Source organism: Podarcis tiliguerta (assembly GCF_965153285.1).
Source record: "Podarcis tiliguerta genome assembly, chromosome: Z".
Taxonomy (NCBI): Eukaryota; Metazoa; Chordata; class Lepidosauria; order Squamata; family Lacertidae; genus Podarcis; species Podarcis tiliguerta.
In genome coordinates, this window is record NC_139553.1 from 29,737,004 (window position 1) to 29,764,517 (window position 27,514).

The 27,514-nt window shown below is 41.3% G+C and overlaps 2 protein-coding genes and 1 long non-coding RNA gene across 5 annotated transcripts; all 3 read left to right on the forward strand.

Moving 5' to 3' along the window:
• On the forward strand, positions 1-1,915 carry LOC310669775. Its single transcript, XR_014507377.1, has 2 exons — positions 1-233; positions 368-1,915. It is a non-coding gene; the product is annotated as an uncharacterized lncRNA (long non-coding RNA).
• Positions 1,916-6,063: 4,148 nt separating this feature from the next.
• Positions 6,064-8,026, forward strand: LOC310669601 (uncharacterized protein). The gene is made up of 2 exons (XM_083423978.1): positions 6,064-6,190; positions 6,578-8,026. The coding sequence occupies exons 1-2, from the start codon at positions 6,170-6,172 to the stop codon at positions 7,517-7,519; spliced, it is 963 nt and encodes a 320-aa protein (XP_083280104.1). The 5' UTR covers positions 6,064-6,169; the 3' UTR covers positions 7,520-8,026.
• A 1,415-nt stretch (positions 8,027-9,441) lies between these two features.
• Positions 9,442-26,687, forward strand: APOOL (apolipoprotein O like). 3 transcript variants are annotated; one of them, XM_083424008.1, is made up of 9 exons: positions 9,442-9,551; positions 17,571-17,672; positions 19,798-19,917; positions 22,656-22,710; positions 22,990-23,088; positions 24,319-24,410; positions 24,676-24,789; positions 25,794-25,974; positions 26,066-26,687. In XM_083424008.1, the coding sequence occupies exons 1-9, from the start codon at positions 9,540-9,542 to the stop codon at positions 26,161-26,163; spliced, it is 873 nt and encodes a 290-aa protein (XP_083280134.1). In that variant the 5' UTR covers positions 9,442-9,539; the 3' UTR covers positions 26,164-26,687. The 3 variants fall into 3 exon arrangements, with proteins under 3 accessions (XP_083280134.1, XP_083280136.1, XP_083280135.1); XM_083424010.1 differs by having other exon boundaries at positions 25,797-25,974; XM_083424009.1 differs by lacking the exon at positions 9,442-9,551 and adding an exon at positions 9,573-9,685.
• The last annotated feature ends 827 nt before the right edge of the window (positions 26,688-27,514 follow it).

Sequence of the window (27,514 nt, forward strand, 5' to 3'; positions counted from 1 at the left end):
GGCTACGTCTGCTCTAAACTATTTCTTTACAGGACTCCTCTTCAGGACTACTTTCTTGCTTTCTCTATGAATCAAGCTACAGTTTGCTGCTGTGATACCCAGATTGGTAAATGGTAGTTTAACAGCAGCAGGAGTGGGGAATTTGTTGGACTCCCAACTCCCATAAACATGGTCAATAGTCAGAGGTAATGGGAGGAATCAGATTGTTAAAACCTCACCTTGCTACTTTGGATGTTGCTGTAAACCAGGCATAGGCAAACTCTGGCCTGCCAGATGTTTGGGACTACAATTCCCATCATCCCTAGCTAACAGGACCAGTGGTTAGGGATGGTGGCAGTTGTAGTCCCAAACAGCTGGAGGGCCGGAGTTTGCCTATGCCTGCCCGTGGTTTGGTTCAAACAGGAGATAAGAAATCATGACTGGCAAGAGACAGGAAAAACAAATAGGAAGGAGCACACACATACTACACTTGCTCACAATCCTCCAAACTGTTTTCAGGGGCTTTGGAATGATGCTGTTTAGTATAAACACCAAGCTTTTCAAACCACCTTCAACTCTCTGTAAAACCACTCTCCTGCCAAAAAGAGGTCAAATAAGTGTATTTTGAAAAATCTGCTAAGTTAAAAGTCAGCATCTGTGACTGACTATGCTATGGGGTCTCACCATGGTCTTTCTTTTGTAAATATGAACATTCTTAACTATTTCTGTAGCAATAGGAGGTTATATACCAAACTTTCACTTGGACTGTTTTCAAACAACAAAAAATCTCTAGCGCCTTGTATTCTTTAAAAAAAAATCATGGAGAACCAGTCTTAGGAGCATTTTTGTTTACACAATAATATGTATATATAAGGAAATATATATATATATATATTAGAGGCAGAACTGTTATTTATCATACTTTATGTTGTGCTTGATTATTTCTAAGAGTCTGTCATCTAGAAATATTTTCTGTGATAGAGAAAGAAAAATGTTATATTGCGGGAACCCTCCTGCATAGGAGCTTGAAAAGTGAAAGCTTTAAGCAACTGTACACCTATATTGTAGCTATTATTTTTAACTCCAACCTATTGTAATTTTCCTAATTTAGCCATGAAAGAAAACCAAAATGTGATGTTAAATCATTAACCAGGGAAGATCCCATTCATATGTTTTGCCTTGTTGTTTGAAAACTTCAGAACATATCCTTCATCTTTACTTGTGATGAGGGAGGTCTCTCTCATGGGCTGCCTCTACTTTCATCCCTTAGCAGTCAAGAGCCTTCATTTTCATGGATGCACATGGAAAATGGACTTACAGCGCAATCCTATACATTTCTCCTCAAATGTAAGTCCCATTGATTTCATTGGGGCTTATTCCCAGGTAAGTGGGTACAGGATTGCAGCCTCAGATAGGTAAAACTAAATTTCAACCCCTGGATAATACAGGTTTCTTTATGTGTCTGTATGTGTGTTTTTCAGTTTCACCAAAGTCTTTTTAATTTTATACTTGTCTTATGTTGGAAAGTGATCCACTGGTTTATATAGGCTATGAATGTTTGTTTTCCTTTGTTTTCCTTTTTTAGAATTAATGTACTTGGCTGCAATTTTTTTTTCTACCACAGATAACTTGTTAACTTTTTGCGTGTCTACAATGAAACTTTATGAATGGAAAAATTTCACTGTGTGTTGCTCACTGGGCATATACCTCATGGTACATTGCACAGACTTGTAAGTTGTAAGTTGCACTGCAACATTATAAAAGGAACATATTGCTCTTTTTTCAAAGATATTAACTTATTTAAAAAAACTATATAGACTGTACATTATTGAAAAAGGACATTTATTCTTCCTAAATTCAAAAGTAGCTTTTGTTTTGGGAAAAAGTTGTAAAACTTCAGTTGTAAATTTGGACTTCAATAAACTGAATTCTCTGATGTTTGAGGGCTCTTTCTTTTCTTAATATTTTGTATCCTTAAAAAGGGGAAACTGGTGTATGCTTCAGCCAGGCAAGAAAACACATAATGAACTGCTACATGAATCTTGTGAAAGGTTTATCATTTTAATTTGTCTCAGCAATGCCTTTTAATTTTTGTTTTAATATCTGGATGCATATTTAAAACTATAGTGAATTATAGTTCCAACTACAGAGTTTGCAAAACAAACAAGAAGCCTTGCGGCACCTTGCCATCTTCTGGAATGCTATAATGTTCTCCCAACCAAACAAACACTAATGGAAGAACCCTATATAACGCCAAGGACTTGGGAGTCACATTTTAGAGAACTTTACAAGGACAGAGCAGTGGGGAGAGGCCAAATCCCTGAAAGTATTCTGGACCTCCCAAAATGGGCCCCTGTAACAACATTAGAGATTGAGAGTCTGGTAGCCCAACTGAAACAGGGGAAAGCCCCAAGTGCAGATTTAATACCCACAGAGGCTATTACAAATAATTTGGTCTTTTGGGCCCTGATTTTAGCCTCATTTTTCACCAGCTTAGACACCTATGGATATATTCCTGAAGACTGGGGGCTTTCAATCATTGTCCCAACATATTAAAAAGGCAAAAAGATGATCCTGCCAACTACAGACCACTCAGTCTTCTTAACATAATAAGCAAACTGTACGCAAGACTGGCTACAACAAGAAAACATCCTTGCAGATGAGCAAGTGGGATTTCGAGAAGGCCGTTCGACCATCGACCAATGTTTAGTTCTTCACCATCTAATAGAGAAGTACTCATCTAGTAATATTGCTTCTCTTTATGTGGCCTTCATTAACTTCAGAGCAGCCTTTGACTCTATTTCCAGAATAGTTATGGGGAAAACTGGAGACCTCCACAATAGATAGACGCTATACCTAATACGCATGTTACATGAAGGGACTTCATTAAAGGTGGGTTGTACCTCCCAGGGCCACTTATCTAATGCAAAAGAAACCGAGAAAGAAGTCAAACAAGGATGCATACTGACCCCATCTTTGTTCAATTATTATACAAATGATCCCTTATCTCCGCAGTATTAATTTCCATCCTCCAAAACTTGCAGGAAATCATATTTCAGTGCTGCCATATGCAGATGCTGCTGCAATCCTCTCTAGAACACCAATAGACCAATAGAACACCAAAAGAGCCATGAAAACACTTACTGCATGTTGCAAAGAGAGCCAATTGAACCTTAATTATCAGAAAACCAAAATCATGGTCTTTGCCAAAAGGCCTAAATTACGTGTATGGTACATTGACGGTCATAAGATCAAGCAGGTCACCTGCTTTAAATACCTGGGTATAGCCCTTCACTCATCGGGAAGTAGAAAAATCCATGGCATCTACATTGCAGGGAATGCTCAGAGAAGTGCTAACACCATTCTTAGGTACCTTAGGTCCAAAGGTGGACACTATGTACTGGCAGCCCTCTAATTGTTTGAGGCCAAATCGATTGCACAACTGTTATATGGTGCCCAATTAGGCCCCTTTGCCAACTGCACTCCATTAGAATTGGTGCAATCCAAATTCTTAAGATCTGTCCTACAAGTACCTAAATATATCTCCAACGCTACAATACGCCTCAAAACTAAATTCATAAGAATTGAGGCCGGAGTATGGCTCGCCATTCTTAATCACTGGCTGAGACTAGCCTCCCTTCCGAGTGGCCTTGCTTCCCTGACTATTAAAGACAATTTCCAATTGTTATGGAAACGAGCAGCGGATAATATAATAACAACTCTAGGATTCAATCCACAGATCTTACTTAACATGGGGCACGACAAGCAAAAAACATTATTAAACAGCGTGTGGTAGACATAGAATGACAGGTAGACCTAGCCAGGTCCCCCCAAATTTTAACAAAACTAGAAGATACTCGACTTCCCAAATGCAATACATAGCTAACCTTGAAATACCAAAACCATGAAGGGGTCTCACTTTGGCCTGTTGTCAGGCCCTCCCTTCAGCAGTTCAGGAAGGCCGTTATAGGAAGATACCATATGAGAAGAGAAAATGCCCATGTGGCTCTGGGCAGCAGGAAACAATAGAACATGCCCTTCTTCATTGCCAGTAGTCATACGTCTGGTTGCGAACATAATCCGTGCGGGAGGCATGTTCGCAACCCGCGGCGTTCGCAGCCTGAAGTGCCGCATCTGCGCACACACATGATGCGATTTGGCGCTTCTGCGCATGCGCGAGCACCGAAACCCAGAAGTAGCCCGTTCTGGTACTTCCAGGTTTGGCACGGTCCACAACCTGAAAACGCACAACCCGCAGCATTCGTAACCCAAGGTATGACTGTATTACATAGACATTCGAGCTAGGTTTATCCAGCCCATCCTATATAAATTCCCTGGGCATTCAGAACAACACTACATCTCCCTATTACTACAGGACAAAAGCCCAGAAGTCACATATTTAGTCTCCAGATTTTGCGCTGCCATGGTAGATATTTGTCGAAGGATGGTCCATGTTACAAATCAGTCCTAAACTGAAAGCCCGTATTGTTAGATCCGCACTTCTGAAGCCCCACCCCATACAGCTGTTTTTAACTGATCTCTTTTAATTTTTCTTATCAGTTTTACTCATCCATTACCTATGCTTAATCAAATATTCTATGTATATGTTTTAATCTATGTTTGGTTCTTGCTCCCATTTATTTAATAATTATCCGCTTAGAGATACTGTTATGCTATCTATTTAGATGTTTTGCTTATGCTGGTCTGTGACCGTAATAAAGTAATTCATTCATTCTTGTGGCACCTTAAAGAGGTTATATGTATAGGCTAATATTGTTAGCCTATACATTTCTACTCAGAGGTAATTCCCATTTAATCCAATGGGGTTTACTCCCAGATAAATGGGTGTAGTCTAGCAGAATATTCTGGCATAAAATTTAGTAGAGTAGAGTCTATTTCACCAGAAAAATTAAAAATTAATGAGCAGATGGATATTTATGTATGCTTAGAAAATACTCCATAAATGTTATCAGATCAGGGGGGCAAATGCAACCCTCCAACCCTCTTCCCCAGCCCCCAAGATTCTCCCCATGCCACATCCTCTTCCCAGCCATATCCCTCACAGACTTAGCTTTGCACTTTCCTTGAGTGCTTTTGTTGGGCAGTGGCATGTTCTTGAATTCTGATGGTACCTCAAGTGTGTCTGGATGGTGGATAGAGAGCGATGGGGGTGGAAAGCATCCTGCTGTATTTAAAAAGGGTAAAAATAACATGTATTACTCCATACACTCGTCTCTGACCCTGCCCACCATTGGCATATGCCCCCACTCCCAAAAGGGAAGGTGACCCTCATAAAAAGTTCCCCCAAACCAGACCTATACTGTATAAACCTAATAATTTAGGCTTTGTGCCATCTTTCAATGTCTCTCTGTTACAGATATGGCCAATGCAAAGTGGTTGAAACAGTTGGGAGGATTGTCTATACTCTACGTTGGCTTTGTGACATTACCATATAGCCACTCAGACTAGGCAATGTCACAAATCCAATTCAAAATTAACCTGGAGCTTCCTGCCCTCACGGCAGCATCATGTTCATGACTCAATCTTCAGTCTTCTGGAACCATATTACTGTGAAAAATTACACACACTCACAAAAGTTATGCCAAAGCATTGGAACAGGAAAACCATCAGCCATGGACTAGCAGCAACCAAGCCACACTTTTGCAGTGAAAATATCTACACATGAACATTCAGTGCAGCTATAGTTATCAACATGTCATGGAATCAGGGCCATATACCGAAAGGGTATCAAAGCAGGTGCATGAGTAAGAATTGTGATGGAAATATATTTGGTGAAATAAGGAAATCACTCAGATTACACTGGTCAACAACAAGTTTGTTGTCTGTGTTTTTTCAGCTGATTTAGGATGAATCTGATGCGCTGAATCAAAAAATCACATTGGTTTTGCTCAATCAGGTCAAGTTTTTGAGCTATGGCCACATGTCTTTTTTTACGTTTTTGTTCACATGTACGCTTGTGTAGAGCATTTTAGAAGAAGTTGGTGGGGGTAAAATGCCTTGTCAAATAATTGTTTTGATTGGAAATTATTATTTTAATGACAAGAAGTATTCTGGTCTGATAGTTCTGGGTGATTATGTTGAAAAGGGATCAGTTTGAAGTCATAAAACCTCGAAATCTTCCATAAATTGGTTCAGCAAAGCATAAAGTTGGGGGATCAAAACTAAGTTAATGGGGCAGCCGCCCCACGAAGTATCCTGATCTTCAATCAGCACGTCGTCCTGTAGCTCATTGTGATGAAATTCCAGTGTCTATCTTCGGAGAACTTCCTGACATTAGTGACGAAGATGCCTCCAGTGTTGAAGGACATGAAGAAGAAGAAGTGGTTCTTGAAGATGATGCTCCACATCCGTTTTCCCAAAAGGAGTTGAATGATCTAGTTCGCGACCTCAGCTTGTCAAAGGACTCTGACGAACTGTTGGCATCCAGCTTGAAGGAAAAAAACATCCTCTCTGACAGTGCTTGTACAGCTTCTTGCGCAACAGGCATCAAGAGTACCTCCGTTTTTTCTCGGAAGAGAAGGACTTGGTGTACTGTGCAGATATTGCGCAGCTTCTGCTCAAGCTTGGAGTGCCACAGTACGAACCCAAAGATTGGAGACTGTTCATTGACAGCAGCAAGCGATCACTGAAATGTGTTCTGCTGCACAACAGCAACCAGTTTGCCTCTATATCCCTGGCTCACTCGAGTACACTGAAGGAGAACTATGAAGCGGTGAAGTATGTGCTGGAGAAAATTGGTTATGATCAGCATAAGTGGTTTATTTGTGTTGACCTGAAGATGGTGAACTTTTTGTTGGGACAACAGTCTGACTTCACCAAGTACCCATGTTTTCTGTGCATGTGGGATAGTAGGGACCATGCTCAGCATTACACGAAGAAGGACTGGCCTGTGCGGGAGGAATTGGTGCTTTGCGAAGAAAGGAACGTCATCAACGACCCTCTGGTGGACAGAGACAGAATACTCTTCCCACCGCTGCACATCAAGCTCGGCTTAATCAAGCAGTTCACCAAGGCTCTGGACAAGGATGGTGACTGCTTCATTTACTTGTGCCAGGCTTTTCCAGGACTGACCATGGAGAAGTTGAAAGCTGGCATCTTTGATGGTCCTCAGATCCGTCAGCTCATCAGAGATCCAGAGTTCGGAAACTCAATGAACAAAGTGGAACTGGAAGCGTGGAAGGCATTTGTTCTGGTAGTGAAGAACTTTCTTGGCAACAATAAGGCCAGAAACTATGCAGAACTTGTCAACAACATGCTGACTGCTTTCAGAAACCTGGGCTGCAACATGAGCGTCAAGATGCACTACCTATTTTCACATATGGACCAGTTTCCTGAGAACCTGGGTTCAATGAGTGATGAGCAGGGGGGGAGATTCCATCAGGACATGAAAGAGATGGAGACCAGGTATCAGGGTCGCTGGGACGCAGTCATGATGGCTGACTACTGTTGGACTCTGAAGAGAGACCTCCGTGCTGCTGAGCATTCCAGGAGTTCCAAGAAACAGAAGTTCAAGCCCTGAAGTTTGAAAAATGGTGAAGCAACATGCAATTTATGTGTATTTACCTTTATCAATGCCCACCATTCAGTTTACAGAAAACCTGACCTGATGAGAGAAACGGATGCCATTTCCTGATTCAGCAGTGCAAAAATACCCTAAATCAGTTGTAGAAATCTAGACAACATTCAAAAAGTAAAAAATTGTTGCCCAGTGTTATCATTTTAGGCCTGCCACTTGAAGAGTCTCTTTGGAATAGCAGAATACAACTAATGACCAGTTTTTGTCCAACTTCATGGAAGAGGCCAAGACCATATCCATACCATGCATTTAAAGCAGTATCATACTGTAAGTAGAGATGGCTTTCCCCAAATAATCCTGGGAACTGTGGTTTGTTAAGGCTGCTGATAGTTCTTGGGAGACTCCTACTGCACCGTACCTATTATTTATAATGGAACAAGTAAACATAATTCTTGAACACCCAGTTTACAAATCTGAGCAAATGAAGAGCAGAAATTCTACATGATGAACTCTGCTTGGGTCACAATAGTTGGGCTTGTTTTTAAATTGACCCAGGTGAATGGTTTACTCCAAAGAATAATGAATGTTCTGAAAGGTGTGTTCCAGAATCCCTTGCAAAAGAAGTCAGGAGTTGCCTTGATACTTTAGTGCCCTACCTAAAATACTGCTACACTTTAGATTTTCCTTTTTTAAAAAAATTGTCACCAAATTAATACAAATTTAGAACAATATTAAAAACTGACAAACCCACCCCTTTCCTTCTATTTGTATTTGGAGCAGCAATGGAGGCAGGGAAATATTGCTGCTCCAAACTGCACTGGTACCTCTGGATGCAAACGGGATCCGTTTTGGAACCCCGTTCGCATCCAGAGAAAAATGCAACCCGTGTCTGCGCGGGTCGCGATTTGCCGCTTCTGCACATGCGCATGACATCATTTTGAGCATCTGCACATGCACGAGTGGTGAAACACAGAAGTAACGCCTTCCGTTACTTCCGGGTCGCTGCAGAGCGTAACCTAAAAATGCTCAACCTGAAGCAACTTTAACCCCGGGTATGACTGTACCTGAGTTGCTTGCCCAAGCCAGCACTGCCTAATTTTGTATCTTCTTTGGAGAACACGTTGTTGTTGTTGTTTAGTCGTTCAGTCGTGTCCGACTCTTCGTAACCCCATGGACCAGAGCACGCCAGGCACTCCTGTCTTCCACTGCCACCCGCAGTTTGGTCAGGTTCATGTTTGTAGCTTCGAGAACATTGGAGAACACATTACTGTATTAATACTATTAGGTATCTGTTCCAGAATGCATGAAAAGGGCATTCAAGTGTATCATGTTTTAGACCTGGAGTACATAACAAACCCAAAGATTCTTTTACCACAGAATACCAAAGCTTAATCCACACAGCAGGTAGCAATTTACTGGTGCAGCTTTTACATGAGTTGACAGATTACTGTATTTGCATTTTGTTGACTTTTAAGGTGTGAACCGCCCAGAAGGTACGATTAACTGGACTATACAGTATATTGTTCCTGGCCACGTCAATCTCTGTTATTTTTGTTTGTTTGTCTTTACAATCAAGCGGTGTATAAAAAATTTAAGAAATAAAACAAACAAACGTAAGAAGTTCCATAGCTGAAACCCGGGAAAAGAGCGGGGGGGGGTGTAAAATAATAACCCTCCAATACTGAGCTTGAGGGGACCGTTAGTATTGACGCTGTGTTAGGCAGCGCCCTATTCCTCCCCGCCTAATCATCATCATCATCATCATCATCATCCCGACGCCCCTCTTTGTACAAAAAGAAACATTTGCGGCTGGTGGGCAACCAAAATCTTAACGTGTCCCTTCAGCAAATACCAACAACACCGGGAGGGGGAGGGGAAAGCACGCGTCATTTTCTCCTCTCCGCCAATCCCGCGGCGCTCTCCTGTTTAGTCCCGCCCACGCTGTTTTTTGACGTCTCTGACCGTTGGCGCCGTTGGTCGCGAGCGCTCGGCTGGTCGCCTCCTTCGAGTAGGAGGAGCCAAAATGGCGGCTAAGGTGAGTGGTTCCCCTCGTGTTTATCATCCTACCTTCTTCCCCCTCCCCTCCCCTGCCTCCCCTTCCAGGAAAGGATTCGTGAGGCGCCCTCCTTTTGAGTGGGCAGTGCTTAAAGGGCACAGATGACATACAGGGTGAGCTTTTCCCTTCGTTTAAAGGACGCCTTAACTTTCTTGAATGCGGTCGTGGAGATGCGAGGGGCGCCTGAGCATGTTCAGAGCGCCCCCGCTTCCATGCCTCATAGCACGTATGGCCCAGCTTTCCCCCGCTCTCCAGGTAGCCTCAAGGTAGTGGGCACGGTTTCTTCCTCCCCCTTCCTCTGCCTTCCCCCCACCCAATGTCATTTGAATCTCCACAAACAATCCTGTGAGATAGCTCAGGCTCTTAAGAGACAATACTCTGCCCAGTGAGGACCCTGGTCTCCTAGGGGCTGGTCTGACACCCAGCTTTTCCACTCCTGGGTGGCCAAGGACTGATGGGAGTTGTAGTCCAAAGCATCTGGACACCTCCAGGTTGGGAAAGGCTGCAACCACCATGCTGCTCAGCTGGTGGAGCTCAGTGTGGCTTGGCAATGCATTGTTATTGTTATTACTATGTTTTCTTTTGGTTGTTTAACAGTAACAGTCACAAAACTACATCCCACTATAGTGGAACCTCGGGTTGCGGACGTAACCCGTGACGAAGGCACGTCCGCAACCCGCAGAGTTTGTAACCTGCAGCTCTGTGTCTGCGCACGTGCAATTTAGGGCTTCTGCACAAGCGGCGAAACCCAGAAGTAACCCTTTCCAGTACTTCCGGGTTTCCTGCGGTCCGCAACCTGAAAACGCGTAACCCGAAGTGTCTGTAACTCAAGGTACCACTGTACTCCCCACTTTGGCACAGCTGAAATGAATAGGACTTTGGGTAACCAGGAATGGATCCATGAACTGTCTGTGTGGAACTCGTATTCAGTTATGACACTAAATATATATATATATATATATATATATATATATATATTCTGGGCTTGGAATTCTCTTATTCGATCTCTCTTGCACCTGGCTCTGGCTGGTGGATTTATCGGCTCTAGCAAGCAAAGCAGATCCCATTCTGCCTGCCTTTGCTCTTAAAAAGTCCGAACTCTGAAAAAGAAAAGTCCCAACTCTGCTTCTTTCCTACTGCTGCAGCTTCAGCAAGGAAATCTTAAGTGGTCTCAGGTTCTTATAAAGCTGCTGTTGAGTTTCAGACATAGTCCTGAAAACGAAAGAGTGTCTGAGCAGGAGCAGAGTGCTGCCTCCTGTGTCCACTCTGTTCTGTCGCTTTCCTTCTACTCCCTAGTGGGAAAATGTGTAGCAATTTTTAGAACTGCTGGACATTAAAGACTAGTTGTTAAGATGAGGAAAGTATCTGAACATGTGTGGTTCCATCTCCATCTTGTTCTTCTGAATAACTGCTGAATAACAGATACAAATCTCGAAATTGAGTGATCTGTGATCAGACTTTTCAAATAGAGAAAAAAGCTTAAAACCCAGGTCTTAAATCATTGGGGCTCATGCTAAAAGTTTAATGTTTTCATCACATTTATAATATTGTATGCACCTTAAAACATCTTAAGATTACACCCAAACCTAAAAGTTGTTTGTACTTCTATAAGCCTTGAGGTTTCCTCATGCCTGTTGATACCTCCCTCTTGTGTTTGGATGGTGTCATTTTTTGCTATATGGGATCCACAACCAAAGAATGAGTTTGCTATTAGCATATAGCAAGAATGGCTAAGTTGCAGCATGCAGACTGGATCTATTCCTCCCCAAATGGATGGGTAAGTGGGTATGTTCTCCAAGATCCCCAGCGATTTGGCAATTTAAGATTAAAAATAATAATATTAATGTAATTCCTACTGTAGTGCTGTGGAGTTTCCTCTGTGGGACTGGAAGGGCTGCCAGCTTTCCAAAAAATGTGTGCCTCTGGTTCAGCATACCTTGCAAAGGCACCTCTTGTCTCTCGAGTGCCACATAATGCACTTGTAAGGAACTGATCTTTGAGTGGCAGCTCCTCACATTCTGGAACTCCCTGCCCATTGACAGTAGGCAGGCGCTTTCATTGAACACTTTTTGGTGCCTACAAAAAACTTTTTGTTTAGTCAAACTTGCTCTTACTCATTTTGCATTTTTATAAACCTTTTAACAATTATTTTATTGACAATTTTAATGTATATTTTATATTATTTGTAAAGGTTTTGCTTACAGTTAAGTGGTATGAAATTTTTGTTAAGCAAATAAATCAGAGCTTTCCAAACTGTGTATCGGGACATGTTCATGTATCAGCTGCAGTGTGTAGGTGTGTCATGCGAATGCAGCTCACTCTCCTGCCGGGGCTGGAAAAGGGTTAGTTTAACCTCCGGTTTGCTAGTAAAACTGAATTACTGTGTTTCAAAATGATGCATGTCTAAAAAATGTGTCACTAACATGAAAAGTTGGGAAAGCTCTGAAATAAAAATAGTGTGGGACATGAAGGTCATAGTGTTCAGGGAACAGGAAGGTGCACTTCTTCCTGTTTCCCGAGCCCTGAAACATTATTTCAGTGGTACCACCCCAGGGGGAGAAGAGGCTCTCTTTGCAAGGTAAGTGAGGGTTTTCAATCCCCAGCACACTTCTTGGGACCTCTCCTCACAGCCCAGCGATGGAAGCAAAGCTCTCCTGTTCCACTGCTAATCAGTGGAAGAGCTGTGTGGGGCAATGCTATCTGCCTGTGTGAGTGAATGAATGTGCGAGCCTCCCTTTGTGTATACAGTGGTACCTCAGGGCCTCCTGCTGCCGCCGTGCCGCCAAAGCACAATTTCTGTTCTCATCCTGAAGCAAAGTTCTTAATCTGAAGCATTATTTCTGGGTTAGCAGAGTCTGTAACCTGAAGCGTATGTAACCTGAAGCGTATGTAACCCAAGGTACCACTGTACAGTGGTACTTCGGGTTACAGATACTTCAGGTTACAGACTCTACTAACCCAGAAATAGTACCTCAGATTAAGAACTTTGCTTCAGGATGAGAACAAAAATCGCACATCGGCAGCGGGACACCCCATTAGCTAAAGTGCTGCTTCATGTTAAGAACAGTTTCAGGTTAAGAACGGACCTCCAGAACGAATTAAGTTCTTAACCCGAGGTACCACTGTATGTGGTATGTGTATTGGCCATTTAGGCCAAGCCTATAGATGGCATGCTGCCCTCAAAGGGTTGACAAAACTTCAATGAGCTAATCAAGTTAAAAAAAAAAAAAAAAGGCTAGCCACCCTGTAGTTAAATGTTGCTCCAGTTTGAGCCCTCCGAAATGCAGCTAAAACAAAGTCATCCACTGAGGCAGGATCTGGCTGAGCCTTGCCATTTTAATAGTTCTTTTGTGAATAAATCTTTCTTTTCAATAAACTGATTCAAAATAATTACTGGGCAGTGAAGTGATGTACAGTATCATTTTGTTAGTCGTTGCACAGTTGACTTCAGTAGACCTTCCAAAGCAGAGCAATTAGTGTCATTCAAGAATTGAGCTAATTCCAAAAGTCACAGCACAGTTCCTAGCCCCTTAAGTAGAGTGGAATGTGTGTTATAATACATACAGCTTTTAACAGTTTGAATTTAAAAAAACCAAAACACTCCCACACAGTCTGCCCACTGAATGCTGCTGTTTCCAAACATGTTTGTCATGTGACAAAATAGACATTTGAGCAATTTTGACACAACAGTGCACAAGAGCATAACTATTTTTTAATCTACAGTCACCTGAGGAAACGGCAGTGTGTGAAACATCTATTCCTCTCCCAGAGCTTCAGTTTCCAGAGTTCCCTGGGAAGAGGGATTGATTTTAAACTGCTCTGGTCATTGTCACCCTGTGAGGAGAATAGGGGTTTCCTAATGATTCTCAGCACCCATAGCAAACTACAGTTCCTGCAATTCTTTGGGGGTAGCCATGGCTGTTCAAGTGGCATCATAGTGTTTTAAAAGTATGATGCAGATGTGGCCTTTATCCTGCCACAACTCTTTCATACTTGTGGCTTTGGAAGATACAAGTTAAATTGCAGAGTGGGTATCTGGGCAGAGAGTCCTTTCACGTGCTTTCTGTCCTTTATCTCTTAAGTACTTACTTCATTATTCGGCTCTCCCAAGAAACATAAAATGTGAACTTATTTCCTCTAGCTATAAATTATATTCGAGTTGCAGCCACTCTTATGCACCTTAACATCAAAAGAGCAGAGAAATCTCCTATCTTGCAGGCCAATTCTGGATACAAGGATACATTTTTATCACACTTGATATTTAAATGACTAGATAAAATTTGGCTGAGAGCATTTTATCACTTTATAAGTCAGATTCTGAACGTTTACCACATTTATCACACATGTGCCTTCTCCTGAGTTAATCATTTCATTCTGCTGTATTCTTCCTAATACTCTTTCTATGCTCCTGCTCATTAATGTTCAGTGACTTCAAAGTATGAGAGTTAATTGCTCTTAGGGGATGGGCAATACTCCCCCCTTTTCTGCATGCTAAAAAAAAAAAAAAAGAAATCACACAGTTGACAGTCCTGGTATAATTTCAGAATGCCATTTTCTTTTGTGCTTTTCCATCAAATATCTAATTTTTGCATTTTTCTTTCCCCCCTGTGCTTCATTTGTCCGCCCCTCTGTCTATTCCTGCAACACGGTCAGTTTGCTTCATTGTCTGTTTCTTTTTCTGCTGTAGCTAGCTTGATACTTTACATCCCAAATGAGGAGCATTTGTCCCTCTAGATGTTGCCAGACTACAACTCTTATCATCTCATGTTTCAGTCCTTTTTAATACAGTGGTACCTCGCAAGACGAATGCCTTGGAAGACGAAAAACTCGCAAGACGAAAGAGTTTTTCATTTTCTGAGTTGCTTCGCAAGACGAATTTCCCTATGGGCTTGCTTCGCAAGACGAAACGTCTTGCGCCTTTTTTTTTAAACCAGCAATGCATTCCTATGGGAACCCGTCAATACACAGTGGTGCTTCGCAAGTCGAAAAAACTCATAGAACGAAAAAACTCATAGAACGAAAAAACTCACAGAACGAATTAATTTCATCTTGTGAGGCACCACTGTATTTTATTTTTAAATTGTTGTAGCCCACCTGGGCCTCAACATGGAGAAATTAAATAAATAATAATGTTGATATGTGGAAAAGATCGCCAGAAATGCATTCTGTTGGGAGGAGACTTTAATCCACAAATTAGTTAAACTTGGTGTCCTTAGATTCAACTATTTGCTCCATTCCTCAATGGCTGTATTTGCATATCACTGTAAACTATGGTTAATGGTTTGACAAACAAATTTCATCGTGAAGCCAGGTATTGGTTGCTGCCTTGCCAATTATGGTTTGAGTGAAACAAACCACAATTCTCAGTTCATGCATAACACTAAGTCAGAGATTTTGGTTTGTTGATCACACACGAAAAAAATGAAAGTGCATGTGATATCAACACTATTGGTAAGTCATTAGCAGTGGTTTGCGATGATGTCTGAACTCGGCTAGTGTGGGAATTAATAAATACAACACAGTAATAAAACCTTCATTAAAATCCAGTACAGCTTCCTGAAGTTGTAACGTGACTATGGGGCTTATCAAACATTAACTCATGATAAAAAATGCAGTAAAAATGGTTTGTTATGCTAATTCACCTCCACTGGCATTTTATCCTTAAAGAGGTGAGAGCATAAGACATTTCCTAGTAGGAATGAAATTGATTATTAGAGTGGAAGAGGAGATGCAGCACTTGGAGGAAGTAGTTTCCAGAGATGCAAAATAATAGGGAATGGATAGCATATTGCAGAGAGAAGGTAACTGACACAAGCTGCATACATACTATCCATTTAAAGTACATAACTTCCCTGAAAGAATCCTAGAGACTAGTTTATTAAGTGTGCTAGTAATTGTAGCTCTGAGAAGTAAACTACAGTTCCCAAGATTCTTTGTGTTAGGCCATGTGCGTTAAATGTATGGTGTGTGCGCATATTAATTTGTAGAATTCACTGCCACAATAAAATGTGGCTGTTGGCTTAGAAGGCTTTCCAGTGAGAATTTCATAGGCTATCATTTCCATTCAGTATACATTGAGTAGCAGTAAGTACTATTAGAGGGACATGGGTGGTGCTGTGGGTTAAACCACAGAGCCTAGGACTTGCTGATCAGAAGGTCAGCGGCTCGAATCCCTGTAAGCGGGTGAGCTCCCGTTGCTCGGTCCCTCCTCCTGCCAACCTAGCAATTTGAAAACACGTCAAAGTGCAAGTAGATAAATAGGTACCGCTCTGGCGGGAAGGTAAACGGCGTTTCTGTGCGTTGCTCTGGTTCGCCAGAAGTGGCTTAGTCATGCTGGCCACGTGACCCGGAAGCTGTACGCCGGCTCCCTCAGCCAGTAAATCGAGATGAGCGCTGCAACCCCAGAGTTGGCCACGACTGGACCTAATGGTCAGGGGTCCCTTTAAGTACTATTGCAAAGCAACACTGGATGAAAGTTCCTGTTTTCTTGCCCAGCCGCTTAACTCTCTGGAAGCAGTTGGTAGAGCATAAGACTCTTAATCGCAGGGTCATGGGTTCAGGCCCCACACTGGGCAAAATATTCCTGTATTGCAGGGGGTTGGACTAAATCGGGGGTCAGCAAACTTATTCAGCAGTCCACTGTTCCTCAGACCTTGTGGGGGACGGACTATATTTGAAGGGGGAAAATGAATGAATTCCTATGCCCCACAAATAACCCAGAGATGCATTTTAAATAAAAGCACACATTATACTCATGTAAAAACACCAGGCAGGCCCCACAAATAACCCAGAGATGCATTTTAAATAAAAGCATACATTATACTCATGTAAAACACACAGATTCCCAGACAGTCCGCTGGCAGGATTGAGAGGGCGATTGGGTCGGATCCGGCCCCCGTGCCTTAGTTTGCCTATCCATGGACTAGGCTAGATGATCCTTGTGGTCCCTTCCAACTCTACATTTCTGTGATCAGGCTTCACAGGTTGTTGGTCTAATTGAGCAATGCTCTTCCACTCTTTTCCATGTTTTTCTTGTCTTTCTTCTTGAGGTCTCAAAACTTTGACCTTTTTAATGAATATATATTTTAAAACGTTCTTGCTAGATTCTGTAAACGCCATTTGAGCATTAGAGAGCAGACTTCTGTGTAGCGTCCTCATTCATGCCTATACCTTTAAGGCAGTTTTGCTCCCACTAAATGTTGTTAAAATATGAACATAGGAAGCTGTCTGATATTGAGTGAGCCCTTGGGGGTCCATCTAGTTCAGCATTGTCTACACTGATTGCAGTGGTTCTCTAGGCCTTCTTTCTCAGCCCTGCCTTTAAGACATCAGGGATTGAACCTGTGACCATCTGCATACAAGACAGATGCTCTCCCACTGAGCCGTGTCCCTTCCTTCATCTTGGGAGATATTTTAGGTATTTTTTAATTCTAAGGATTTATACAGTGATCCTGCATTTTACCAGCACTTTATTGCAGCAGACCATGCATAATGCATCTTCAGTGTACACATTGTGCTTCACAGTGACAATTTTTTTTTTTAAATGTGAGTCCCTGCACCAAGAAGCTTAGGACCACATCACAAGTAATATTCCTGAAAAGCGTATTTTAAGGAAACAATTCAATAAATTATAGTAAGCAACTTCCTTGGTACCCAAAAATGATTAGTTTGAACAACCTGAACATTTGCAATTTGGAAACCTTTTCTACACCTACCGCCCCCCCCCCCTTTGCAGTGAGAATGTTTATGTTTCTTAAAATGCTTTTGTATACATTTTTTTCAATTCTGTATTTTCCTATATCAGATGTATGAAAAACAATAATTTATTGTGCTTATACTCTTTAGCAGACTTAGCTGGTTAATGGATGTTGTTGTTGAACTTGGTCTGAATATTGATGAACATGTGCATTTATTCATTCATTCATTTATTTGCTATTCAGCTATAAAGCTTCTTTCTTGCTTTCTTTTGGCCTCTAACCCCCCCCCCCCCGCCCCCAGATAGCAAAATGGGTGGCTTTTCCTGCAGCCTTGGCAGGTGCATCTATTGTACATGCTGCATCTGAAGAGGAACCAGAATCTCGTCGCATGAAGGCACATCAGGTAGGATTTGTATGACCTCTTTAAAAATTGAATGAGCAGAAGCACCTAGGTGCAGTGAAGGCTTTCTTCTGAATTTTGTTTCACAGGAAACAGAACTATATAATAGAATGCAACAAGTGATATAGTAAAATAATAATAATAATGTAGTGATGATGATGATGATGATGATTCTCGATGCTGCATCACTTACCATTGCAGATGATCCAAAAATGGAGGACTGAAAAGATAAGCTAATGCAAATATGTGATATAATACATAATATAATTTAAAGCTGAAGAGAAGCATTCCTTCTATAGTTTCAATGTTTATGTGTTGAGAACTGTTTCTTATGTAGCCAAGGTAGTAGTGCTCACACAAGAAGGGGATACCCTCAAGTTTTGGAGAGCCCAAAGGTTTGCATTTTAAAACAACCTGGGAGAGGGAGAGCCCAATAAGGACTGAGTGTGTGCTCGGTGTCTACAGAATGCTAAGTGATAGGGAGGGTATGCAACACCAGGGGCAGAGGCTATGCAGTGCAGCAGCTGGAATATTGAACAGCAGCACTCCACAGCGCCACATTTTGTTGCAAGTCCCACTTGGAAGACTGAATCACATTTGTACTTAAATTTACTGTGGCTTTTGTATTAATGCATAGGGGGGTTTGGGGGGGGGAGATTTGGTTTGCTTTCATATTTGCTTTATTTATGCTTGATTGTTATCAATCTAGGTATGATGAACTTAAGAAGAGGGCAGTATACTGCACCAACAAGCTCCACTACCATCTCTTGATCTCAACACATTCATCATATCTTGTGTACAGAGCCTACATATATACACTCTAACGTCTCCTGCACTCTGTAGGTTAGGTACACAGAGCGCATAGAGACCAGCATGAGGGCCTGCTACTGTGCTCCAGCTCCCTACTCTACATATTCTTTGTGAAGGGCTAAAGAAGATTATGTTCTTGATTTCCACCCCACTTGGGGGCTTAAAACTTAGGACAACTGCTGCTGACATATGGTCCAAAGCACAGCAGTCACATTGGACAAGGTGTTCTGTGTGACTCAGAAGTGTTCATACAAGAGTGAGCCTTCTCATCTGCACCATGAAGCTGGTGGTAATCTGCACCACCATTTGCACTGCTCAAGGGTGATGGAGATAGCACTAGGCCAAGGGTATCCAATATGGTGCCTTCCAGGTATTGTTGGATTAAAACTTGCTTCATAGCCACTGGCCATGCTGGCTGGGGCTGGTGGGAGTTGGCATCTGACAATACCGGGGGGGGGGGGTCACACTGGCTACACCCGCAGTAGACCAGTGGTTCTCAAATTGTGTTCTGAGGGATCTTTAGGTTCATCAATGAGAAAGTTGGTAATGGCTGGCAAGCTTCACTGAAAAACTGCTTGTCTGCCACTACCAATTTCTCTTGCAGATGCAGTGGGATTTTGGATGCATTTGAAAGACAACTCTTGGTTCTTTCAAGTTAGGTGCTAGCTCAGCTGATCATAGTACTCCAGAACACAACCCTGAACCCTGTCTGCGTACAGGTATTATGTGGTAGAGATGGTTATAGCTCAGTGACAGAGTATCTGCTTTCTGTGCAAAAGGTCCCAGGTTCAGTCCCCATCATTTCCAAGTAGGGCTGGGAGAGACCCTATCTGAAACTCTGAAGGGCCATTTCCAGTCAATGTAGACAATACCGAGCTAGATGGACCACTTTCTATGTTCCTAGATGTGCTGGGGACCTCAACAGCCATGTTGAAATGGAAGGAATTCTCTGAAAGTAGAATCCACTGCATTAGATGACTTAAGCTCAGATCCCTGTGTGTGTGTCATTTCCCTGATCATCCATATCCATGGCAAAATGTCAGGGTCAACTTACTGTCACTTAATGACAATACATGCCTACTTACACACAGAAGTCTTTGGATCTACCCTTTTATCCAGTAGCTGTTAGTATCCAAAGTAGTTGTGGATGTAGAACAACCCTTCTATTCATGCAAGTCTTGTACTACACAGACAAATTTTGCTGGATTGAGGCCATGGATAAAATAATCCCATTCCAAGTATGTGGATTGCCCCTCCCTTTTCATGGTTTTCCCAAGACAAGCTTTGTTATAACTCATATCCCCCCATTTCCTTCCAGCTTCCTATTTATAATGCACCACCTCTTAATTCAAGATACATTGATGAAAAGCCTGGCCGCTTGCAAAGTAGGATTTCATCAGTAAGAAACACAACAAGTTACTATCTCAATGGGTGCAAGGTAAGAATATTACTTAATTTAATAGATCAAGAATTATCATACATGTCTTGCCATAAGTGAGCAATTGGATAAACTGGAGTCAGCATGGAATAAGATTTCTATGAATTAGTTCAGTTCAGGATTTCCAGTGCATTTTGAGTTCAGAGTTCTTAGTCAAACCCTTAAGAAGAGAAGTAACATATTCAAACACTCTTTAAAAACCTTCTGCCTAGGAAGTTGCCCTTTTGGTAGAAGAAAGGTTAGGAGTAAGAATGATGTTCCTGCTTTAGGTTTGCTTTGTGTTATCTGGACCAACCTTTTTATGCCCACCAGTCAGTAATTTCTCTTTATTTTTGTTGTGTTTCAAAGCTTGGAGCGTAGTGACCTCTTGTGGTGTAAATTCAAAATAAATTTTCAGTGCCAAGTTTTGTTCACAAAACACCAGTGCAAAATAAGCTGAAATGTATCATTGTGAAACACACAATATCTTTCCCACTGTGATGTCCCAAACTCAATTCCTTATTCGTTCCTGCAATATGTTATTTCAGCTGAAATAAATAACAGATGGTAGGGGAGGGAAAACTGAAGGGAAGATGAAGGTAGAGCATTGGGGAGGAGTTTTCCAAAACATTTTGCCTCTTGTTGAAATCAATGAGAGGGCAGTAAATGTAATTTCTCCTTCTTGACACATTCCCAACATGCCATCAGAATGCTTCCTCTTTGGCCTCTCTGAGGTTGGAGAGGAATCAGCTGCAGACCTTTCTGAACCACAGGCAAAAGGCTTCCAACTATGGATCTTCCTTGCTGAGAGCAGACCTCTCTCTGTTTTCAGCCTGATGAAACTTTGGCCCCTAAGATGTCCTCCCAGAGACTATAGGAGTGCAGAGTTGGGATCTACTACATATTTTAGAAAGTTGCACTATGCATTTGGATACCTCTTAAGATATCTTACCTAAGTTTTGTGTGCTAGTTCCTAAGATCAAGGAGCAGTTTTTCGTTTATGTTTGGATACAGTTGAATGCCATTTTAAATCAAGATTGTGGACTGAACCTTTCAAAAAAGATTTTATGGTTTCTTGGAATTCCTGAGCACTAGGTAGACTAGGTAGAAGGCAGCTTGTCCTAAATAAAGAAATATAATACACAAGATGTCCACCTAAAAATTGGTGCTGATGCATAAGAATGTTTACATCTTCTGGTGGTGCTAGAAAATATGATGTATCGAAAAGGCTAAATCAGAAAACCTCAAACACCTTATAAATGTAGCTTGTGCCATGCCAGTGGATTAATGCAATGAAATAACAATTTCCTGTTATGTTTGTCTACCAGTAGTTATGATGGAAGGCAAGGGGGATGTGTGTTTGTATTTTATTTTGTTTGTATTTATATCCCATCTGTTTGTCTGATAACAGGCAACTGAGACAGCTGACAACATGGGGAAATTAATGCACAATAAAATAATAGGATGTTAATCTTAACAGCAGATGGTTCAGAAAGGCTAAGTTTATTTATTATTTGTGGCCTGGATCCAAAGCACCATGTGACTAGTTTTGCGTGCCCAAGTGTGTTTGGATATATGATTCACAAAAAGCAACCCCCCCCCCAAAAAAAGGTATGGCAGACTTCTTCCAAAACAGAAGTTTCATAAGCAGCTGGGGGGGGGCTGCTCTTCAAAGGGGACATGTTCAAAATTCCACACACATATAAGGCCTTGGGCATACCTAATTAAAGTATCTCCTTGGATCCCAGCCATTATTCAGTTTGGAGTATATGTGGGAGGGGGAGTGATTTTTACACAGCCTTGCTCCCTCTGACATTGAATGAGTTGCTGTTGGTAATGCAATGTGTACCACAGTGTAAATTAATAAAGCTGCCTTTTGTTTTTCTCTAGCTGAATAACTTTCCTATGTAAAGAGATCAAAAGTTTCATATTGAATATATTGTACACTGCACATGCTATAGCAGAGTCACCATGTGGCACCCACAAAGGCCTTCCCCGGAACCCATGAGGTTCCCTGCTCCTCTGCTTGCTGAAATTAGGCTTGAAGTATTATTTTGTAGCCAATAGAAAAGGCTGTGGGGGTATTTCGTTGTGGGGTGTGTGTCATTGATAGTTTATCAGACTTGCAAATGTGGCCACGGATCCAAAAAAGTTTGCAACCCTTGCTACAGTAATATTTTGCTATTGCTACAGTAATATTTTGCAGCATTGGGTACAGGGCATTAATAAAATATGGCACTATTTGCCTCCTACTTGCATCATATATACTGGTTCCAAATCCACAGAAGCAGCAGCACAGTAGGAGTCTCCTCCTGCCCCACCACCAAAGAAGTGATAGCTGTGACAAATTTGTCATTACCAGCTATTAGATTGTTGGGGAAAGTCATGGGCTCAATCCAACACTTGCTTTTCTCTTGCCCTGCCTAAGACGTGATGTTGTTATTGCTGATGTTGCTGGACTACAGCTCCCATCATCCTTGAGCATTGAGCATTCTAGATGAAGTTGGACACAGGTTTCCACCCCATTGTTAAGTGATTCAGGAACATTGCACTTAAATCTGCCTCTTTTCCACCTCCTCCATGTTCCACTTGCTGATCAGTTATACTAAATTCAAAGAGCTGAATTACAAAGTGGGAAAATTTCCAGTGTTTTGTCTCCAACTGTTTGTCAATGTGATTATTTGATAAATATTAGGAGTTTTTAAGACAGTTGCATAAATATCAGATGGGGAAAATTATATTTTACTTTGTTTGTGCAGGATGCTTATCTCTTTGTCAAAAATGGGATAATATCATCTGTACAGTTTGGAAAAGGTGAGTGAGTATGTGCAAAGCTTAAATCTTTCATTTCTTTGTTCTTGTCCATGCAAATTACAAACCTTCTTAAAATGAGGCGACATTCCAGATTTTCGTATAAATATTTTATATTTTCTTATAAATATTTTGCCCCACTGTAAATACAGCACAGTTAACAAAGTCTGAATTTGTATGAAGTAATCATTTCTACATCCAATTACAAATAAATTATTATTTTTATTAATTCTTAGAAAATAATATTCAGGCTTAGCAAATCTTGCTTTTTTTTTTTTAAAGATGCCTATGTTTATCTGAAGAATCCACCTCCAGAATTCCTTCCCAAAGTTGGTGTGATTACAGTTTCAGGACTGACTGGGCTAGTCCTTGCAAGAAAAGGTAAGGGATTACATGCTTATAAGTTACTGTTATTAGTATTAATTTATGAATCACCTTCTGTACAAACATGTCAAAACAATTCACATTAAAAACAGAAAAAAACAGTTTATAACTCATACACATAATCTCCCCCATTACATTTAAAACAAAACTAAGAGAGTACAAAATACACACTTATGGCAAAGACCCATTTATCCAACTGGGAAAACATCCTAAAACAAAAAATAGTCTCCAGTTGTTTGCAGAAAGTACAGATAGTGGGGCACCTGTTGTATCTCAACAAGAATGCTATCAACAGAACAGGAACCAGCCCAGGCAAGCTGTTTAATGAATGGGGAGAGGCACAAAATGTCTATCCCCCTCCATTAAATGTGTTTGTAGCAAGGTTTAACAGTGGGGTAGGGAGGCCCTTCACCTATGTCTTATCCTGGGTTAGCAAGCTGCCCTGTGTCCTCCCCACCCCTGGTTAAACATTTTTACAGTCAGGTTCAATAGAGGAAGGAGAGTGCTTTACAAAACAGTTTAGCAACTGGTGAGCAAGGAGAGGGAGCAGGTGGGTAAGATACAAAGGGAGGGAGGGTTAGTCATATGTTGGGGGAAGCCAGTTGATGAGCTGGGGTTGGTGAATGGAGATGTGTGTGTGTGTGTGTGTGTTTTGCTTCCTTGCCACATTGGAATGTGGATCCTAATGCAGATGGTTACAAAGCTTGCTGTCCTGTGCACCTTGCACCTACCCCACTGTAAGTTTAATACATCCAAGTAGAATCATGAGGATGCATGCAATGGAACACATAGTACAGCCTTATGCCTAGTAGTCTGTAACTGTATCCAGATTCAGATGCTTTTGCAGCCTCATTCCCATTAAGAACAGAAGAGATGGGCAGTGTTGATACAGGCTGAAGATAGTTCACTTGACTGAATGCTTGTCTATATAAAAATATTGCTTATACATTGGAAGCCAGTGTGGAGCCTAGCCGTCTCAATATGATTGTTTTTGCTTAATGTTGCTTAAATCAAAGATGGGCAACCCATGGCCCTCTAGATGTTGCTGGGCTACACAACCTGTCATCTTTGGGATAGGACCTTGTCATCATTGGCCATCATTGGCTGGAACTGGAGCTGGAACTGATGAGAGCTGTAATCCAATAGCATATGCAGGGCTGCAGGTTCCTGGTCACTGCCTTATATGGTTGGTTGGTTGATTGATTGATTGATTGATTGATTTTGCAGGATCTAGATTTAAGAAGATTTGCTATCCCTTTGGACTCTGCACATTGGGCATATCTGTTTGCTATCCAGCTCAGTCAGTAATTATTGCAAAGGTGAGTTCTACTAAATGGTGTATGAATGCTTTCCTTTTTATTGTTTAAAAATCTTGCCACTTGTTCATCACATTTTAGCATTTTAAACTGGAAAATTATTTAAAGTTTAAAAGCACTAATAGATTGCTATCTATAATTGTGTTTGTTCTTTCTTTCACTGTTGGCTGCATCACAGTTCATTGGAGAAGTCTTGTTAGCCTTGCCTATGCTACAATATTTTTAAAACTGGTTGTTCAGTGCAATAACATTTCTAATATTAAACTAGGTAATAGGTGGAAAGGCCTATGCTGCAAGCCATAAAACCTATGAAGCAATAGGATCGCTATGGACCAAAAAGTCCACTACAGAAGTTCTACTCACCCAGGATAAAGATACTCAGGTAGGTTCTTTTCCAAAATCTACCCTTTAGCAGCATGGGCTAGTTATCTTTCTTTGATCTACATTGCGTTTGAAACACATGCATAAAAACAATAGTGTTGCAGATATCCAGCATCATTATTTTTCAGCCTTTGAACTTCCAAACGTGCAACAGATTTTTATATACTATATATAGTAGACTGGTTTGGAGACTGACAGATACTCTGCACATGTTAAGAGATATATTTTTGCTATTATTTGTGTGTATTTTTAAATAATTTTTATTAAATTAAAAATAGTTATACAAAATTCTGCAAAATATAGAGTGTTATCAAGCAGTATCTGGTGGCAATTATACATTGACCACATAAAATTATGGATCACTGTCAAACAAAAATAAGACATGAAGTAAAACCAAAATAAATAAACCATGGGCATATGAATGGATAGAAGGTAGTGACTAGAAATACTTATAACATAGACATAATGGTTGAACAAGACAGGGTTATGAAACATGGACCCTATTACACCAATGGAAAGTATTTTAATGGGCACAGTGACTATCAGCCACATTCATTTGTAAGCCAAGGAGGATCCTCAGCCATTTTGCTATTATTTTCTTATTTATGCACTGCTATCCATGTGCATGACATTTTACATAGCAATATTAAGCAAAAGACAAGCCACCAATCTGTGGGGGAAAGACTGTAGCACAGTCTCTGCGTTGAGAAGGTCCAGAATTGAATCCATGGCATCTCCAGGGCTGGAAAAGACTCCTATCTGAAACCTTGTAGAGCAGTACTTGCCAGCCTGGTGTCTTCCAGATGCTTTGCACCAGAGCTGGGGCTGGGGAAGTGGGCAGCAGAGGGCACCAGATTGCTGAAAGCTAGTGTAGGCAATACTGGGTGATGGATCATTGATTTGACTCTAGTATAAGGCAACTTCCTATGTTACAAGGAGTGTTCTGCCTAAATTTAGATTTGGCAATATCAGGCTAATTTTACAATTTAGTCTTTAATTCAACAGCAGCAAGTACTTGGAGCAGTTCCAGGAACAGACCATATTGTCTCAGAAGCTCGGAAGATAGCCCTTGAATCAGAAGAAAAGGTGAAATCATCACAAATGCAATTTCATGCAGAGAAGACACTTCCGCAGACAGATTCTGTTCCTTTGATAGCTGAAGCGAAACCGCCAAGTGTGAGATCAGGTATGAATAACCAGGAACTGTCCTGAAGATCTTAAGTGACAAGACAGTGCCAAACACATACACACACTAACACCTTTTTTATACTTAACAGATGTGTTGAAGGCAACAAAGTTTAAACCAGACCCCAGCCTCATGGACCATGGCCAGTCCAGCCCAGAAGATGTGGATATGTACAGTACCAGAAGCTAACAGAGCACAAACTCCCAAAAATTTTGGATTACAATAATGATGGGACATTAAAATGGGGAAAGTTGTGATCTATATGGTGGTATCTGATCAGGTAATTCTTCAACCTGATCTTTAACTGCACAGCCAGTTCACTCACCCTTCCTTTCCACTTATCATTTTCCCCCTTATTACTTATTGCTACAAGTGTTCTTTTAATTTTTGGAAATCACGAGACAGCCAAAGGGTTTCAGATGAGATTGTCATTGTCAAGCTGGCTATTAATGTAAATCACTTGGAGAAACAGATTTCTGTGCCACTCCTGCACAGATAATGAAGTGATAATGAAAAGAGAAATATTTAAACTTCTTTTCCTTGGGCTTATCTTTAGTCCAGGAGATGTGGCTGCTCAACACTGTAGCACTTTGCTAATATGCTGGCCTTTAAAAACTTGCTGTCATTCAGAGGAAAAGGGGGAAACATATTGATAATTATAGTTTATGGATATATAGGTATATACGTATATAATTAAAAATGCATTTCCCAAACTGCTTGCTGTGGAGGTGTTTTGGTAGCTTCATACAGGACATGAATTTTCATCTGCTTTCTACAGTCCTTGTGTAGTGGCGAAGCGGGAATTTGCATATAAACCCAGAAGATGATACCGAGGCTATCTTCGCAGTTGTGAATGCAGGTATCTTCCTATTTCTCCACTTCAAGCCTCCGGGGCTGATTAGTTCTGTCAGGTTTTTTATTTGACCTCAATTCCACTTTGGCCAAGTCACACCCATCTACTCTATTTATGATACAAAATCGGATGAAGTTGTGCCTGAGCCAAAAAGATCTACCAAAGAGCCAGCCAAAAAAGGCATACAGGATTAAACAACAGGGTGCTTCTGAGCACATTCTGAGCCAACACATTTGTTTTTCATACTAAAACTGAAGTGAGCGCACAATCCTTTCACACACAATACCACTCCTGGTTAGCTTTCTGCAATGCAACAGCCTAACTTGGGGTATCATTTTGTCATTGCTATAGTTAAAATAGTTGCTGAAACTGTAGCTGATCTACTGAAAAGTCACTCTGGGGTCTACTAGTAGATACTGATCTACTTTCTGCCGCCCCCTGCTTTATGTGGGTACTGGGACGCTGCCTTGGTTCTCCACTATTGGTGATACAGCAACAAGCCATGTGACACAAATGTCATGATACTGCTTTGGGTAAGGGTAGGAAAAGTGCAAGACCACAGGAACATAGGAAGCTGAGTCAGACAATATGGTCTCTCTGTTGGCAAAAGCTTTCCAGGTTTCAGATGAGTGTGTTTTCCCAGCCCTACCCAGAAAAACTGGTGATTGCATCTCTGACTGTATGCAA

Excerpts from the sequence above, each read along its gene's own strand:
- LOC310669601 (XM_083423978.1), top strand. The coding sequence starts at position 6,170 with ATGGGGCAGCCGCCCCACGAA. Across the intron at positions 6,191-6,577 it reads TGGGGCAGCCGCCCCACGAA|TACGAACCCAAAGATTGGAG; the intron begins GTATCCTGATCT and ends GGAGTGCCACAG.
- APOOL (XM_083424008.1), top strand. Across the intron at positions 23,089-24,318 it reads GCTAGTCCTTGCAAGAAAAG|GATCTAGATTTAAGAAGATT; the intron begins GTAAGGGATTAC and ends TTGATTTTGCAG. Across the intron at positions 24,411-24,675 it reads AGTCAGTAATTATTGCAAAG|GTAATAGGTGGAAAGGCCTA; the intron begins GTGAGTTCTACT and ends ATATTAAACTAG.